Source organism: Drosophila subobscura, chromosome U (genome assembly GCF_008121235.1).
Source record: "Drosophila subobscura isolate 14011-0131.10 chromosome U, UCBerk_Dsub_1.0, whole genome shotgun sequence".
NCBI lineage: Eukaryota > Metazoa > Arthropoda > Insecta > Diptera > Drosophilidae > Drosophila > Drosophila subobscura.
The window spans coordinates 16,813,012-16,828,818 of NC_048534.1; the positions used below are offsets into that span (position 1 = coordinate 16,813,012).

The 15,807-nt window shown below is 43.9% G+C and overlaps 3 protein-coding genes across 4 annotated transcripts; 1 reads left to right on the top strand and 2 right to left on the bottom strand.

Moving 5' to 3' along the window:
* Nucleotides 1–159: 159 nt before the first annotated feature.
* LOC117901469 (mitochondrial inner membrane protease ATP23 homolog) lies at nucleotides 160–1,231 on the top strand. The gene is made up of 2 exons (XM_034812231.1): nucleotides 160–901; nucleotides 971–1,231. The coding sequence occupies exons 1-2, from the start codon at nucleotides 239–241 to the stop codon at nucleotides 1,169–1,171; spliced, it is 864 nt and encodes a 287-aa protein (XP_034668122.1). The 5' UTR covers nucleotides 160–238; the 3' UTR covers nucleotides 1,172–1,231.
* A 1,262-nt stretch (nucleotides 1,232–2,493) lies between these two features.
* LOC117901464 (villin-like protein quail) lies at nucleotides 2,494–13,983 on the bottom strand. Of its 2 annotated transcripts, none has more exons than XM_034812227.1 (7): nucleotides 13,170–13,983; nucleotides 5,399–5,608; nucleotides 5,137–5,339; nucleotides 4,162–5,074; nucleotides 3,071–4,093; nucleotides 2,813–3,013; nucleotides 2,494–2,748 (listed from the first exon to the last, which is right to left on the bottom strand). In XM_034812227.1, the coding sequence occupies exons 1-7, from the start codon at nucleotides 13,194–13,196 to the stop codon at nucleotides 2,635–2,637; spliced, it is 2,691 nt and encodes an 896-aa protein (XP_034668118.1). In that variant the 5' UTR covers nucleotides 13,197–13,983; the 3' UTR covers nucleotides 2,494–2,634. The 2 variants fall into 2 exon arrangements, with proteins under 2 accessions (XP_034668118.1, XP_034668117.1); XM_034812226.1 differs by lacking the exon at nucleotides 13,170–13,983 and adding an exon at nucleotides 7,857–8,124.
* Nucleotides 13,984–14,413: 430 nt separating this feature from the next.
* LOC117901470 lies at nucleotides 14,414–15,380 on the bottom strand. Its single transcript, XM_034812232.1, has one exon. It carries the CDS (start codon nucleotides 15,293–15,295, stop codon nucleotides 14,537–14,539), a length of 759 nt encoding a protein of 252 aa, XP_034668123.1. The 5' UTR covers nucleotides 15,296–15,380; the 3' UTR covers nucleotides 14,414–14,536.
* Nucleotides 15,381–15,807: the final 427 nt, after the last annotated feature.

Here is a 15,807-nt window from a genome sequence, read left to right on the forward strand (position 1 = left end):
AAGCAACAGAGCTACCTGGCCATACACCTGTTGTAAACGAGACTTTTTTACACAATTCAATAAATACGGATTTAAGGAATTAAATTAAACGACATAATTATATAGGAATACAACTATCAATCTTTTTCAGCTAATTGAAAATGTCAACATGTTATCTCCCCCTTCGGTCTGGCAACGCTGACCCAATCAGCTGCCGGTTTGTTATTCAACCAAGTGAAGATATAGAAATCCAGTAAATATGGATTTCCTGACTAAAGTGTGGGCCAAAGAAGCGCCTACGCCTATAGACATTGAAACGCCCACTGCCAGAAAGGAAAAGCCATCAACTCCACCCGTCGCTGCAGCTGATTCCCAGCACGTTCAGGACTCACCGTCCAGCGACCAGCCGCCCAGCAATGAAAGTAAGGATTGGGGTTATGATCTGTACCCGGAGCGACGCGGCGTAACCTTCAAGCCCAAGTGGACACGCATCCTCTTTGGCCTGGAGGGTCAGGAGAGCATTGACCGCTACAAGTGTGAACAGAATGTCTATTGGTGTGTGAAGAATGGTCCCCTGGTCAAACTAATGATGGGGGCGCTGAAGAGCTCCGGGTGCCCCCTCGATCTGCGTCGGCACATCTCGTGTGAGGTGTGCGATCCCTCGGTGACTGGTGGCTACGATCCCAAGTTAAATCAGATTGTGGTCTGCCAGAATATGGCAAAGAACAAGAGCATGGTGCACGGGGTGCTTACGCATGAAATGATACACATGTTCGACTACTGCAACAACGATCTGGACTTTAAAAATGTGGATCACCTGGCGTGTACGGAGATCCGAGCGGCCAACCTCGCGCATTGCTCTTTTTTGAGTGCCATGTTCCAGGGCGATGCATCGCCGTTTAACGTAAAAGAGGCGCATCAGGTGTGTGAATCAATTGCAATGTTAATTCGTATGGAAAGTCTTTTAATCCTGATCTTCTATGATACCTAGAACTGTGTCAAGACCAAGGCTTTGGCGTCTGTGCTGGCTGTGCGTAATATAAGCAAAGCAGATGCTATTGCGGCAGTGGAGCGAGTCTTCCCCAAGTGCTATGCGGATCTGGAGCCCATTGGCAGAAGAATCCGGCGCAATTCCACGGACCAACAGAAGGCCTACATGGAGGGACCCATGTATGGCTATGACGTATATTGAAATGGCTGTAATAGATCTGTTTGTTTTTTAATAAAACTATGTTTTAAGCTTTAAACGTTTGGAGCATCATGCTGAACCAACAGAATGGCTTTTATAACGAAATTGATTCCCATTAAATGAAGTATGTACGCTTAGCCATGGAAATGTACCAAGTTCAAAACAGATAGACGGTTATAGTACATCCCATGAGGCAATTCATGACCAAATTGTAGGTATATAAAACCTTTGTTGAGGGCTCTAGGGTTTAGTAAAAGTTGGTAAATCATAAAGCAAAAGTGATGGAGGATTGTGAAATAATTGGAATGATATTGGAGTTCATTGGGGATGTACTATTCGGTTGTAAGTTGGAGGATATAGGAGAAGAAGAACTGGATAAGTAATATTCATACAAAAGCAAAGATTTAGCTTCATTTTTCCTGATTTAAAATGCACTAAAACCATTTAAAAATATTTCTGAATTTTCAGCTGACACCAGCAATGACGATTACGACTCTTAGTGCGACAGAAATCATTATAAAAATGTCCCAAAATAATATTCTATAATGAATATTATAACATTAAATTAAATTACTCGCAATAATGGTCATGCGAAGCATTAACCTTCAACATTTATCTCCTATAAATACAAAATCTACCCGGTATTCAGAGTTATATCATACACCATGGATTGCTGTGAGCTTATTGAAATATTTCTGGCTTTCCTCAACGACTTATTCTTCTCCGACATAAGTGAGTAACTTGTGTAGCATCTCTAACTATAGTTTTAATTAGTGTTCCCTATTTCTTAAAGCGGACGAGGAATACTTTGGCGATTACTATTACGACCAAAATTGAAATAATCTGAATAGCATGAAACCCAACAAATAAAATTTGATATGACCACTTAAATGCTTTTCAATAGGCATAAAATACATATTATTTTTTGTGGCCATGATTGACCTAGATCATGCAATCGCTTTGGCTACGAAATAAGCCCGAATTACTCTTTCGTTTTTGAACGCGTCGCGGCTCATTAAATGGGGGTCTGGGCCACATGAAATAAAATTCAAAACCGTTTCCGATCCGTAATGTCTCTGTACTTAGTTACAAAACGTTGAGCACAACAGATCAAAAATGTTTTGGGATCTACTTGGTGGAATTTTCGAGTTCATTTTCGGTCTTTTGTTTCCCTGTAAGTTGTAATCTTTTTGCTGTGTGAAAATATTATGAAAATTATGAAATTCTCCGTTGAACAGCTTCAGACAGCGGGGATGAGCCCGATTCCGAGGAGGTGGAGACCACCTGATATGGTTTTGGCAATTCAATTTGATTCATATTTCTAGTTCTTGTGAAATTCAAAGAGTTTTCTTTATTATATCTACGTAAAGTGTGTATAGTATGTAACATAAATTTCTTCAAATATGTTTTACTAGTAATGGATTTTCATGTGGATTATTATGTACAGTGCCCACTCGATGCACGGCTTAAAACAATCTGTACTGCTTTTTCAGCTCGGTCTTCTTCCACTTGGGCAGCTCATCGAAATCGTAAAAAGACATTTTAAAAACGGAGACAAAATCATCATGAGTGAGGTGTACCTGAATGGGAGAAAAGGAAGTTTCAATAGGGATATCCCTTTATGTTTTGAGTACTGGAACAGACCTCTCGCTTGAGCGGATTGATCTCAGCCGGCAGCATATCCATCTCCTGAGTCAGCACCGGCAATGGGTACTTTTTATGCCCATCAAAATCCTTCTGTCTACCGTTTAAAATGAGCGGAGAGGCGCCATTGACTGCGGCAATATTACTGGGAGCTGCGCTGCTGCCCAGTTCCTTGCGCATTTGCTCATAGGATAGAAAATCCTGCAAAAATATCAGATTGTATTTCAAGTGTGGTTGAGGTACATTTGAAGGGCTTACCTTTCCGTATTTATTATGCCAGGATTCAAAGAAACCTTTAAAAACATTTGGTTCCTGATACTGCCGCACCACGGCCAAGGCTGTGGCCGAGCGACGTCCGAATGGGGCATTCTGGACATAGCACTGGGCAATGGAGGTGTATTTTTCCTGCTGCTGTGCCTGGGCTCCCAGCCAGACATAGGTGAGGGTGCCAGTGTCCAGTATGTAGGTGCAATCCGCACTGAGATCCTGCTGCTCAAAGCCAATGATCTCCTCGTAGCGCAAGGAGCTCTGCTGCCACCAGACCAGGAACAGCTGCACCGGGGGCCTCGGCTTTGACGGCACGCACGTGTTGAGATAGCAATTGTTGCTCAGGGTGGGGGAGACACTGCCACCGTTGGAGCTGCCGTTGCACATGCTGCCGGCGCCACTGCTGCTGCTGGTGGTGCTGCTGCCGCAGGAATTGGCATGGCCATTGATGACGAGTGCCTGGTTGAAGTACATGGCCACCGATTGCCAAAACTCTTTGCTCTCCTTGCCCTCGAGAATGAGCGTGTACTCTCCCATGAGAGCACCCACCGACTTGGCCATTTCGCGGGCATCCCCAGTGCTGCTCTGGCCACACCAGACCCACACATGACTCGTCTTGATCACGTAGCAATCTTTGGAGGTGATCGAGGAAAGCGGGTGCTCCTCCACTGCCTTGGAATTGTAGCTGGCGTCTCCGTATACCTTCAGCAGGAACGTTTCCAGCATCACGTTCGTCTTGAGGTCCCCGTTGTTGTTGTTGTTGCAGTACAGCATCTCGCTACGCTGTCCCCGCATGATGATAAGCTTGCCATCGAAGATCTGCAGGAAATGCGGTGGCTCATCGAACTCATAGAGTTGAACCAGCATCCCAGGATCCTTGAGCGCCTCAAATGCGACCATGGCAATGTTATTCGCTGTGGCAATGGACTCGGCCGAGGCCTCCGAGCCGTTCCACTGATAAATGATGCTCTTTATGCCCACCGATGCCAGATCTGCCGGCACAACAGTTGCGCACTACAGATGGAGACCGAATGCGCTTAGTTTTAGGGCTGATTTTGGGATGGAATGAAATGGATATTTACCTGCACACTGTACTTGACCACATAGCTGGCATTGGTGGTAAAGACCACTGTCTTTGAGGCAGGCAGCTCCTGCACCTGATCGCCCAACACTCGATACACCACCCGCTCTCCCCTGCCATCGTCCACCAGCTGTGTGTCCGCTGCCATCTTGGGTCGCTCGCACAGCGAATGGGCATCCAGTTTGCCGAACTTCGTGGACACGGGCTTGTGGCCGCGTGTGTTCTCCTGCCCCAAGTTCAACCAGTTGGAAAACAGACGCTTAAACTCGACCGGCTCATGGCCCTCTACGACGCGAACCACCAAAGTATTGTCCGCATACTTCTTCTTCTTCACAAAGGCACGACCATTGCCCATGGCCGAGAGGGCTTCCGCCTGCGGGGCCTGGGCACCCACCCAGAGCCAAATGCTCTGGCCATAGTTATCCAATAGGTAGACGCCATGGGCGTCGCTCAGATCATCCTTGGCCGGCAGGCCCACATCCAACTGATCCAGATGCAAGCGTCCACGAAGGTTGCACTTGTAGATGCGGAATTTGTTGCTGCTGGAGTCTGTGTATTCGGTAACCAGCTGACTGGCCTGGCAGACCATTCGCTTCTGCAGCGGCAGCAGAGCGTTCCACAGCTCCTTCTGTGCTGCTGTCATGGCCTGCTCGTAGCCATCGTCCACAATGACAATCGGACAACCGCTGTTCTGCTTCTGCACCCAGGTCAAGGCGCTGCGCCGCTCAATGTTCGAACTGGAACGTCCGATCCAGACGAATGTTGTGGTCTCTGTCTGCAGCACCATGATGTAGTCCGAGTTGAAGTGCGACCACTCAATGGTGTCCTGCTCTATGGAACGCAGCCATTTGCGGGAACGCAACTGATACAGGCGTGGCCTCTGTGGAGAGTTGAGCAACGCGCCCGAAAGAATACTAACAGAAATTTCGAATTGGATATCATTATGGCTTAGAATTTGTATAACAAATGAACTTACTCGTATCCCTTCTTGAAATAAGACAAGAAACGCGGACTCTCGTGGTTCTGTGTCTCGCGGTAGATGGCCCCCACATTGCCCAGATACGAGTCCAGCTCCTGGATCTTGTGCATCACATTGGAGCGATTCTGTTCGCTGACATTTCTGCCCAACCAATAGTGTATATATCGTTCCAGCACCACATTGGGCTTCTGTTCGCGTGTCTAAAATTGGAATTTATATGAGTTATACCTGTGTGTGTGGGACGATGGGGTCTACCTACGATGGTCTCGTGATTGGCATAGTGCCCCACCAGATTGGCTGCATATATTATGTAGGCGCTGTTGTCATAGAAGGTTCCATACTGTGAACGGGCCACGGCCTCCAGGCGATCCTCATCAATTTTCCACAACGAAAAGGTAATTGCATTTTTAGCCACCCTACGAAAAGTGGCATCTACTTTTGGATCCGGTATGGAATTGGGGCGAACCTCCTGAAATTAATTTAGAGTGGAGTTTTTGTTAGTAAATAACTAAATAGAATTTTTAGCTAAAACGGAGTATACTTTCTGCAGTTACAGATACGAATATTCAAAGAGTTTACACGAACCCACGGATAAATGAAGAAAAGAGAGTCTCAAATTATTCTTTAAAGATTATATATTAAGACGTGCTAGATCACAAAACTCTTCTCACAGTTTCAAGGCAGCTTCTCTTCTTTCTTGCCTCAGTTTGAAGTTAAACCCCAATGCACGTAGCGAACGCAACGCGACTCTCTTCGATGCAAGCAGGTTTTGACTTGATGAAATTTCATCTGCAATTAACATTCTATATTTTCATCGCACAGCGCGCAAGGTGGACAATGCCTGGGTTGACGCGCCAACCGAACTGCATTTTCCATTAAAACACCTTTCAAATGGCCTCCAATTGTCACTGACATGAGACAATTTTCGAAAAATACTCAAAACAGGCGCCAAGGAGCTCTACACTACAAAAAATCACACCAAAAGAAAAGAAAACTCGGCAAAAACCCACTTGGACAGGTATTGGGGAAGTGCTCTGCATCTGGAATAGATTGTGTCCGATTGCCTCTACTTCTTCGAGAGCTGGTGGCCAAGTGATAGTGAAAACTGAACCGCATTTGTGTGGTGCACGGCGGCCGGCATCTGTGGTGTGGTTTCAGGCCAGTTTTTGTTTCGAACATTAATTTGTTTTTGTTGTATTTATTTATGGAACGCAGTTAGGTGGAAAGTGGTTGAATGCTGGATGTTTTGGGGCGTCTGCATTTTCATCTCGATCTTGGATAACGGTTGGGGGTCATTAGGTGGCCGTTGACTAATTAATGCTTTGACTATGAACCACCATTCCATTTTAGGGGGGTACATCTCTAAGCCACAATCATTTGATTACAGCTCTCGTGTTCAGAGACCAAAAACAAGTTCATGCTCCGCCTGGCAGTGAATTCTCCCCCGAACAGAGCGACATTTCATGGAAATCACAATCATAATTGTTGCCTTTTGTTTGTGTTATACTCTTCGAGAGGGTATTCGGATTTGGTAGCTGTTTTGAGCTGTTGAATCTAGAGTCATGTGGCTATCATCTCCTAAACAAATCAAACCTTGATAAAAACATTTCTACGATTACTTTCGGTCCTCCAAGTGTATCAATGCCTTCGGCCCATGCACCTTTTTTATTCGCTTCTCATAAATAAACAATGTATAAAATGCGCTGCATGGAAACATTTTAATTATTGTCTGCGAATGGGAAAATAACTTGGATGGATTGCTTTGGGTGGGGGCTGAGGCTGTGGCTGGGTTAACCAGGTTTTCCAAACGATCATCATCAAGATTGATCGATCTTCACCGTGTGTTGACAGCTAAACTACATTTGTCATGGCACCACAACCACAACAACTGGTACAACGAAGTCTCTTTCTTCAAGATACATATATGAAATTATAGTTATACTTTTTGTAGCTGTTGTTTTTTCAAAGGCATTGCCCCCAAAGAGATAGACTTTCACAGCCACAAATTAGCGACATCTACATCCAAAGCCAAAAGTTTGATTGATGCTCCGCGTCCAACAAATGTTCTCAACAGACAAAAGATTCTCATCGATCGCTGAAGAGAAGCTTAGCGAGAATAAATGTTCGCTTTAATTATGGAAACTTTTATGTGTTAGCCATTAGTTGGTGAAATTAACCTCTTAAATTGTTAATTGTTTGTTCATAATGAAAGGAAAATCGCGGTAATAATTTACCTGAGGGAATATTTGCAAAAATCTTTAAATCTGATGATTTGTAATAGTTTTTATAATTATTAAAGGAATCATAATGTACTAAAAATTATGACAATTTAATTAATAATGCACAGATCAGCCATGGATTCGTAATTTCAAATGAATTCCTAAAAACCTACACCAAAATATAAATATGCAAGTGAAAACTCAATCAAAGATCAATTATACAATAATTTGCCCATAAAATACAGATATCATCATTTAATTCGTGTGCTCCAATCTTTGCTATAGATCTCCCAAGATATGATAATCATAATCAGGAACCAAACTTATGGTAATGGCCAAACAAATAATTGTCAGCTCGTAATTAACAGCAGGAAAATTGAAAACTGGCTAAAACAGACCGACGGTGCAGGAATATGTAAAAGAGTAATTGAATAGAAATAGAGAGAGGGAGAGGGAGAGACTGGACTGTTCTATGCATAACGAAAAGCCTGTAATTACCGTTTCTTTTGCTGACAGCGATAGCTCCATTTTGGACAGACCGAAGACTCGGAGTAGAAGCTGGCAGATTGAAGCTGTTGCTCGGCGGCAAGCGGAGGCAGCCTTGAACTAGTTTCGGATTTTCCAAATTGATGGCAATTCCAATTGCCGGCAATCTTGGCAGTGAGCACAAAGTGAAATCCTTATGAAAAGCGAATGTCGCGGCATACACATCGATCGATCGAAAGCGATCAATAGAAATTTCACAAAACACAGCAGCACACAGCACACAGTTCTGAATACAAATTTATGTATCACTTTATATTTGACTTGAAAAATTTAGAATGCAACAGATGTTGAAACGAAATGACAGCAAAAGAAAATCCCATTCGATTCGATTTTCCAGAGCTTAGTCCGCTGGCCTTTGGCCGATCTGAGAGCGCACTCACACGCGTGGAGAGCCTTTTCCTCTGAGCAAACGCGAACTACCCGTAGATGTAAGTAGATCCCTAAGATGCGGCTGCACGACTTGTTAGGCAGAAAGCCAAATGCAGACTGGTCGACGCAAAATGCGGCACTCCAAGTTTATGGCCAGGCCAGCAGCAGAGCTGCTGGAGCGACCGAACAGGTGGGAAGCGGCGACTGTGACTCAGAAATCGGCTGCGACTTCGGTACTGGAACATGAATGAAAATTATCAGTTATATTGTAGCCTCGGTAGCCTCTGCCTCTCTCTCGCTGGCCGAGAGTGAGAAATGAAGAAAAGCAGAAAGCGCAGCGCATTTTGTTGCGGTTTGCTGTCGCCTGCCACCTCGGTACGAGCCCAGTCTGGGGTTGGGTCTGGGCCAACGTTAAGCCAACGGAACTTGTAACTTGGCTGCGGGCAAAAGGCCACACGGAAGAGTTGGCAAAAGGGTCTAAGCAAATTCTTTGCTGGTCTTTTGTTAATTCTTTCCATTAGCCATGTGTGGACAGACACACTAGGTTCGGTTCTTTGAGTCGGGTACTTGGGTTCTTTAAACGATTTTCAGCTTCTTTCAGTTGAGTGAACACAAGTGGAGGATCTAAGGTTTATGAGTATTCGTCCTAGGGTGAAATATGTAGATTTTGAAAGTGTAGATTGGGATCTACAATATGCAAAATATGTACATGAATATTCAAACTTAAATGTGGAGCGGCATTATGGTGGCAGGTGCCTAATGTTATAATTCTCTAAATATTGATGGATTCTCACACTGAGAATACCTGGAAGAGAGAAGAGAGTGAAGTCCATCAGGACTCCCTACACAACGGAAACTAATATGGAATTTCCACGAGTTTTGCAGGGCCTTCAAAGAGTATTCAATCTTCTACTTCTCGGATTTTCCTGCTTTATTTTCTTGTCTAGTTGGAGTAGTCTCTTGCCACACACTCCCCCCATCCACACTCTGACGTTGCATTGACATTCTCCGCAGGCAATCAAGCACAAATAGAGAGAGAGAAGCGACAAACATCGATGCAGCAGACGGCCGTCCGTCGATTTGCATCACGCGGGTTTCCTTCTTCTGCCTTTTGTCAACTGGCTGCATCGCTTGACTGCCTTGAGTCTTCACTTTTATGATTTATGTACGGAGTGGCAGACAGGCAGATTGTGGCAGTTGTGTGGCACAATCATTAACAGCCAACGGGCCTCAATTGGAGTCGAGTGAGGAAAGTAGTCAAATTATTTCGACCAACTATTTAGCTAGTGATTTGCTGTACATTTACATACGGGCTTGTACTTGTGTGTGCATCTCTATGAAGGCCCCCGAAAATGTGAAATGTATGGTAATGGTTTTCCAAAGTGTGTTTTCCAAAGCGTGAACGACACTAATGGGCCCTCCTTGCAGACACTGGGAGAACACTGTATCCGTATCTCGGGGCAACAGACAATGCAATGCCTTTCAAAAGCAAAGAAGCAAAAAGCAAAACAATCCCAGGTAACTCTTTCTTTCTCTGCCATGAACCATGCGCCATGCTTCATGTTTTTCCAACTCAAAATCTCTGACAAGTTCAATCAACCGTTGAGGTTGAGGCGTGAACTGGAAAAAATGAAAGCAAATGTAAATGTAAATGTAAAATGCGGATTGTGGATTGCGAAATGTGGGATATGAAATGCAAAGAGCATTTTCTCGGACCGAAAATTGTGCGACTTTTAGCATGGATGAAAATGCAATTTTACAATTTATGATAATTACAGACGTCAACTTGCAAGACAAACGACGCCTCGTCCAAACAATTGACTTTTCCTTTTACCAAATAAAAGGCGAACACAAAAGGCGGACGCCTGAAACGGTTTGATTGTTTGCTTTGAAATCCCAAACCCATTAAGAGCATTTTGTGTATGTTTGCTTGTGGCACAACACACGCGACATTTACGTAAACTTTGAGACTAATAAAAAACACAAACAGCCAAACACAAAAGCAGGCACAATGCAACATTGACTTGTGGCATTTGCCACATCTGTAAGCTGCAAACTGCAAAATGCAACCGGGAAACGGGAAACGGGGCAGCAATGTACCGCTTCAGACTGCTTTATTTTTTACTTTTTTCAGTATTCCTTCCCCATTTGCTGGATGAATCCCCGCTAGCGGTGATTGTGCCGATTTGTTTCTGCCTCCTCATCTCTGCTGCGCTTTTCTGTCTTTTCATTAGCCATGGAAGATCCAGCAGACTCTGGCTCTGAAGATGGCAAACTATGGCAAACATGCTGTTGCAGCTTCTTTTTGCAGTTGGTCTTCGTCGACTGGAAAACAGCAGCCCACATTAATTGCCAGCGATTCCAGACCACGAAGCCAGATGACTCTACGAAATATGGTGTTCTCCGGCATGGGAATGGGATGCTCTTTCATGGGGATTGGGGCAGTGATTGATTTGTAGGCAGATTTGTCTGCCAAACCGATAATGCATGTTAATAATCGATCAACTAAATGGTTTTGTGAATGTGTTTATGGATACACATATTTCTAATAAGCCATGGGATACACGTTGAATCGCTGTAAGAATTTGTCATCAGCGAATATAGACATTACGGCACATTCCTGGGAACGAGAGAATATACAAAAATGTTTCGTTTTTCCGAGCTATGTAACTTTGCTATTAAGAGGGAAGAAGTTCTCCTCCATAAGAATGTGAAATCTGCTCTTATCTATGGGCTGTTTTATCTAGAATATTCAATCTGAAGTGCATCAAATGGTCGCTGTTTCGAGGCAGACCATCTCCCATCTGGTGGCCTATTATGAGGCCACTGACAAAACACAGTGGTCGCCATGTCGAATGGTAAAAGCAGAACGGCAATATCAATAACACAAACTCAAACAGGTGTTTTGGCTGGCGTTGCATTTGATTTGGCTTTAATAAATGGTTAATTAACGTTGATAAGATGGAAAAAATGGTGATCAATAATAAAATTGGATTTCGAAAGGCGAAACCCGAATGAATTTTCATGCCAACATTTCACAAAATTGCCATCGCAAATGGTAGGAAAATTTGTAGTTTTATTGTGTGTCTTTGATTTCCTTCCTTTGCCATTCGTAATAACGATTTGGAATCGAGTGAAAACAACAGAGATGCGGTAGTCAGTCGCAGTCGACAGCTTCCCACGCCAGAGGCCATTGGCAAAGGTGTGGGTGAAGCCACGGAGTAACACGAAAAGTTCAAAATAATTTCTTCATTAAAAAAAAAAGAGAGACAATTGCAAAGAAAAGGCTGGGACAACAATTGCGATGGAAGCTGAACAATTTTGGATGAACATTTTGGTGGCCATAAACAAACCCGGCAGCTGCACGAATAACTGTTATTTAACTGTTGGTTAACATGCAATTAACCTCGCGTTAAATACTAAAAACCGAAAATGAAAAAACTAAGAGAAAAATGCAAATATGTATAAAGGCAGCCTCTCGGTTCGGGTTCAGCTGCTCTTGAGATGAGATAAGCCCCGAAATTTGGAGCCCGAACTATCCGTAAATGTGGTGCAATAACTTTCTAGCCAGCCATAGACTAGGGGTCATTCATCTTAATTATTACACGGTGAGGAAAAGCCACGAAAATTAAACAAAATGTTGCCTTAATGCTTGGAAATTCATTAGGCAGAGCCCCCAAAAAACCACTCGTAACATAATCATAGTATTCCCCCCTGGATGGTCTGCAGCTTCTGAAACACTGTCCGTTGACCCATTTGCATTTGTTTGGTAAGTCCGAGATCGGACTCAGACAAACGATCTTCTTGGTGCTTCAAATCTGTAGAGAAAGAAGAAAGCTCGGATGGGTGGGGCAAGGGTTTGCTTGATGGGTTGCGTAGAAATTGTTCCCACCTTTATGGTTTGTTTTGGGCCTTTTCCTTTCTTAGTTCCCAGCATGGGATGGCGTTTGTTTATGCGGGGTTCTGTTGCCTCCCTTGGTCTTGTTTCTGACATTTAATCACCGGAAGCCATCTGTGCGCAGAGCATCTGCAGAGAGGCCCACTTAATTACAGAAAATCTCTTTTCGGTTGTCTTATTTCATCTCCAGCTGGGCCACTGATTTAGATAAATCTATTTTCTATTCAAACTGATTCACATCCACAGACAGGCCATGGCTTCATTTCCTCTATTATTTGGTTTTGTATTTTGCCCAATTAGACACGTTTCATGTCTGTCGCTTCTCGTTCACAGGGATCCATTATGATTGATTGTGGAGCATAATGTGTAACTCTACTATCTTTAGTGGTTCTGACGCATTCGTTTGCCATTGCTGTTCTACTTTTCTCGCTTGAGTAGTGAGACGCGTATTCTAATTAATTGATTGGAGTTTCAAGGGCAAATGCTACGTATTTTATCGCGATGAAAAGCTGTCATTATCAAAAAGTAATTTCACGACGATTTCTATACGCAGGTATCGAACTAACATTATGAATTGTACACAGAAAAAACCACGCCAGAAGGGGATTGAAAAGATAGACCTAAAAGACCAGAGTTTATCTACTTTTTCCTTGTTTCTCTGCACAGATGCTTTCTTCAACTGTAAATATTGGTAAATACATACATCCATATGTTTGTATGTATGTACATATGTATTTATGTATGAATATGGTTATTTCTCAGTATCAAAACCTAGTGCAATCATCTTTTGATTTGCCGACAAATGCCTCTTAATCTGGTTACATTACCACACAAGAGTTAAGTAATTTACCATGTTGACATGCGAATTAACGTGCAATAAATGCATTCACACATTAATCTGCGCGCAAGCTCGTATGCAAATTGAAACATATACATACATACATAAGTGCTACTGTTCACACCAAACATTTAAATGCCGCCTGTTCCACACTCCTTACCTGCTTGATGAAATTAAACGGCGGCATTTTTCTGTCCAATTTGTTGCGGCTCCCGCGATGCAGATCTCTACTATGGGCAGCAACGCTAATGCAGCTGCAGTTTTATCGTAGTCTTGCAACTTAAAATCAAACAATTTAATTAAACATTTGCTTCGTTTATTGCTGTCGCCTCCCGCCTTGCTCTATTTGGCTGTTTTTGCTTATTTGCTTTCGTCACCTTCTTCTCCCTCTTGGCTTGTGTCGCCTCTTTCCTTATTTGCTTTGGTCACTTCTGGCAATTTACCGTTTCACCGCGAGATAGAGAGCGAAAGAGAGACTGTGGCAATGTTTTTTGTTTTGCACTATGCAATTACCGCCCGGCGTTTTGTTAATAACTTTTTGTGGCTTGCGAAAATGTGAAAAACTCAAAAACTATTTGCCGCACTTTCCAAACAAATTAACCCGAATTATGTACACATCCATGAAATTTGCAAAAGCGGAAGCAAAAGGCAACGCAGCTGTTCCCGCGCAGGAGTGAAGTGAAGCCAGGTATTAGTAAAGTGCGTGCGATCCGGTCGCTACAGATCTGGCGTTAACCCGTGAAAAGTCGGCTTACGACTGAAGCCCCCGACATGAAAAACTTCAATTGAAGCGACGCGATCGCATGTCAAGGCAGCAGGCTGGGGCTACGTCGGGGCTGGCTTCAGTAAGTGGAGTGGCGGTGACCCTTTCCAGGTGCGGAAGTGGCCATGTAGTGGGTATATTAGGCAAGCGGGACAAAAAGTTAACTGTCTTCTACTGAGAAGTGTCTGCTTATTTTTGTTGTAATATGTGCGTTTGGAAAGCGTTGAAAAAGCAAAGAAACTAAAAATAATCCACTTTGAGGAATGCTATTGATGCGTAATCGTAATAATGACTATCGATAATTTGTTTTTATGGTCGCATGGCACTACGCTATAGACTACCAATCTAATATGGCAAAACGCTAAGCTCGCTAAGTTAGCTAAAAGTAGTATCATACGACCATAGTGTATGCAAACAAGAGTTTGATAAACGCCAAAGATTAGCATGTACATATAGTGGATTACCGTTCAATCCATAGTATAGATTCTACACCAAGGGTATCAATGTGGCGAACCCAAACGTTCCCCTCACCTCATTCATGATGGACAAGTTTTGCGCTTTGCGCTCCGCTGCTCGCTAGTGTCAAAATGCCGGCCACTGCGCTCCAGAGGCATTACCATACCCATACACAAACCAGACTCTTTTTCATGTACTGAGGGTTCCCAGAACTCCCCGCTTTTTGTTATTGTTTTATTATTCTTTTAGTATGGCACTAACTGAAAAGTGTCGTAAACCGAGCGGCGGTGAACCTGCACCGGATGACGTCACTCCTTGAAGGGATTATTTGAAGTATCAAGCTCTTCGTGCTTTAGGATTTTTTGACCCGTCTTCACCACGTCACGGGCATTGGCTATTTCATGCAGCAAACGTTCCGAGGCGACTCGCATCCCCATGCCAGTGGGTTTTACTACAGTCTTCATCTTTCTCACAACGGACACAAGATTGTCGAATGTGTCCACAATGGTCCCTTTCGGTTCCACGTCGGCAGTAAGAATATTCTCCGGTTTCATCCCAAATTTGAGACCTGATCCAGCATTATTTTGGCCCTGCGATTCGGACAACTTCTTCAGCTTGGCCTGCATGTATTTTGTGTAATCCAGTTTGGCCATCACCTCTTTGTACTCAGTGGCGTAGGCCAGGGCGGCGGCAGTCTGCTGTTGCGAGCGAGTGCCAGGTCCGTCAGCAGGACCGAATGGTCCGAATGCAGAACCACCGCGATTGTTCGAGGTCGCTGAGCTGCGACCGTGTGCAAAACCGCCAGCAGGAGCCGATGAGTTGGGTCCGTGTGCTGATCCGGCAGTAGAGGACGATGAGGACATCAACAGAGTCGATGTGGAATTGGGTCCGTATGCAGTGCCACTGCCAGACGAAACGCGTGTAATTTCAACGCGCGGCGGTTGCTCCTCCTCAGTTGACATCTTGAAGTCGATTTCTTTGGCCTTTTGTTCTTCCTTCTTTCCACCAGGAGTCACTGTTGTCACTGTTATGTCGCTATACTTTGAGCGAAACGATTCTAGGTCCATATTATATTTCGAATTTCGTAAAAATGTTGTTATTTAATCCTTTATATTGAGCAGGCTAAATGAAATGTCGTACGCCGACTGAAAAGTGACAGTTCGGAAAAAAGCGTTGCACAGCTCAGATCTAAGCTGGCAATGACATAACCATTCGATAGATTGTAGTTGTTTGGAATCCGAATATTTTCAGCAATTGAAAGTATTTAGAGATTGATTTTAAGCTACATTTAATGAGCTCCACACATGACCTGAAGGGCTCATTGAACTTGTGGTGGAGGGACAGAAGAGTATCTTCACCCAATACCTGTTTGTGCCTTTTCCCCCTTTTTGGCAGCTTTCTTTGGGCCAGCACCTGACGTGCCGGTAATTACCGGCAACAGAACAAAACACGTTCATAAACAGCTCATTCTACTGCCCGTTCTTCCACTGCTACGGCCGCCGGTAGGCGCTCAAGCGTGCTTCCCGTGTTGCGCAGGCGCACGCAGGCATTTCACTCGGTTACCCCAATTTTTTGCCAT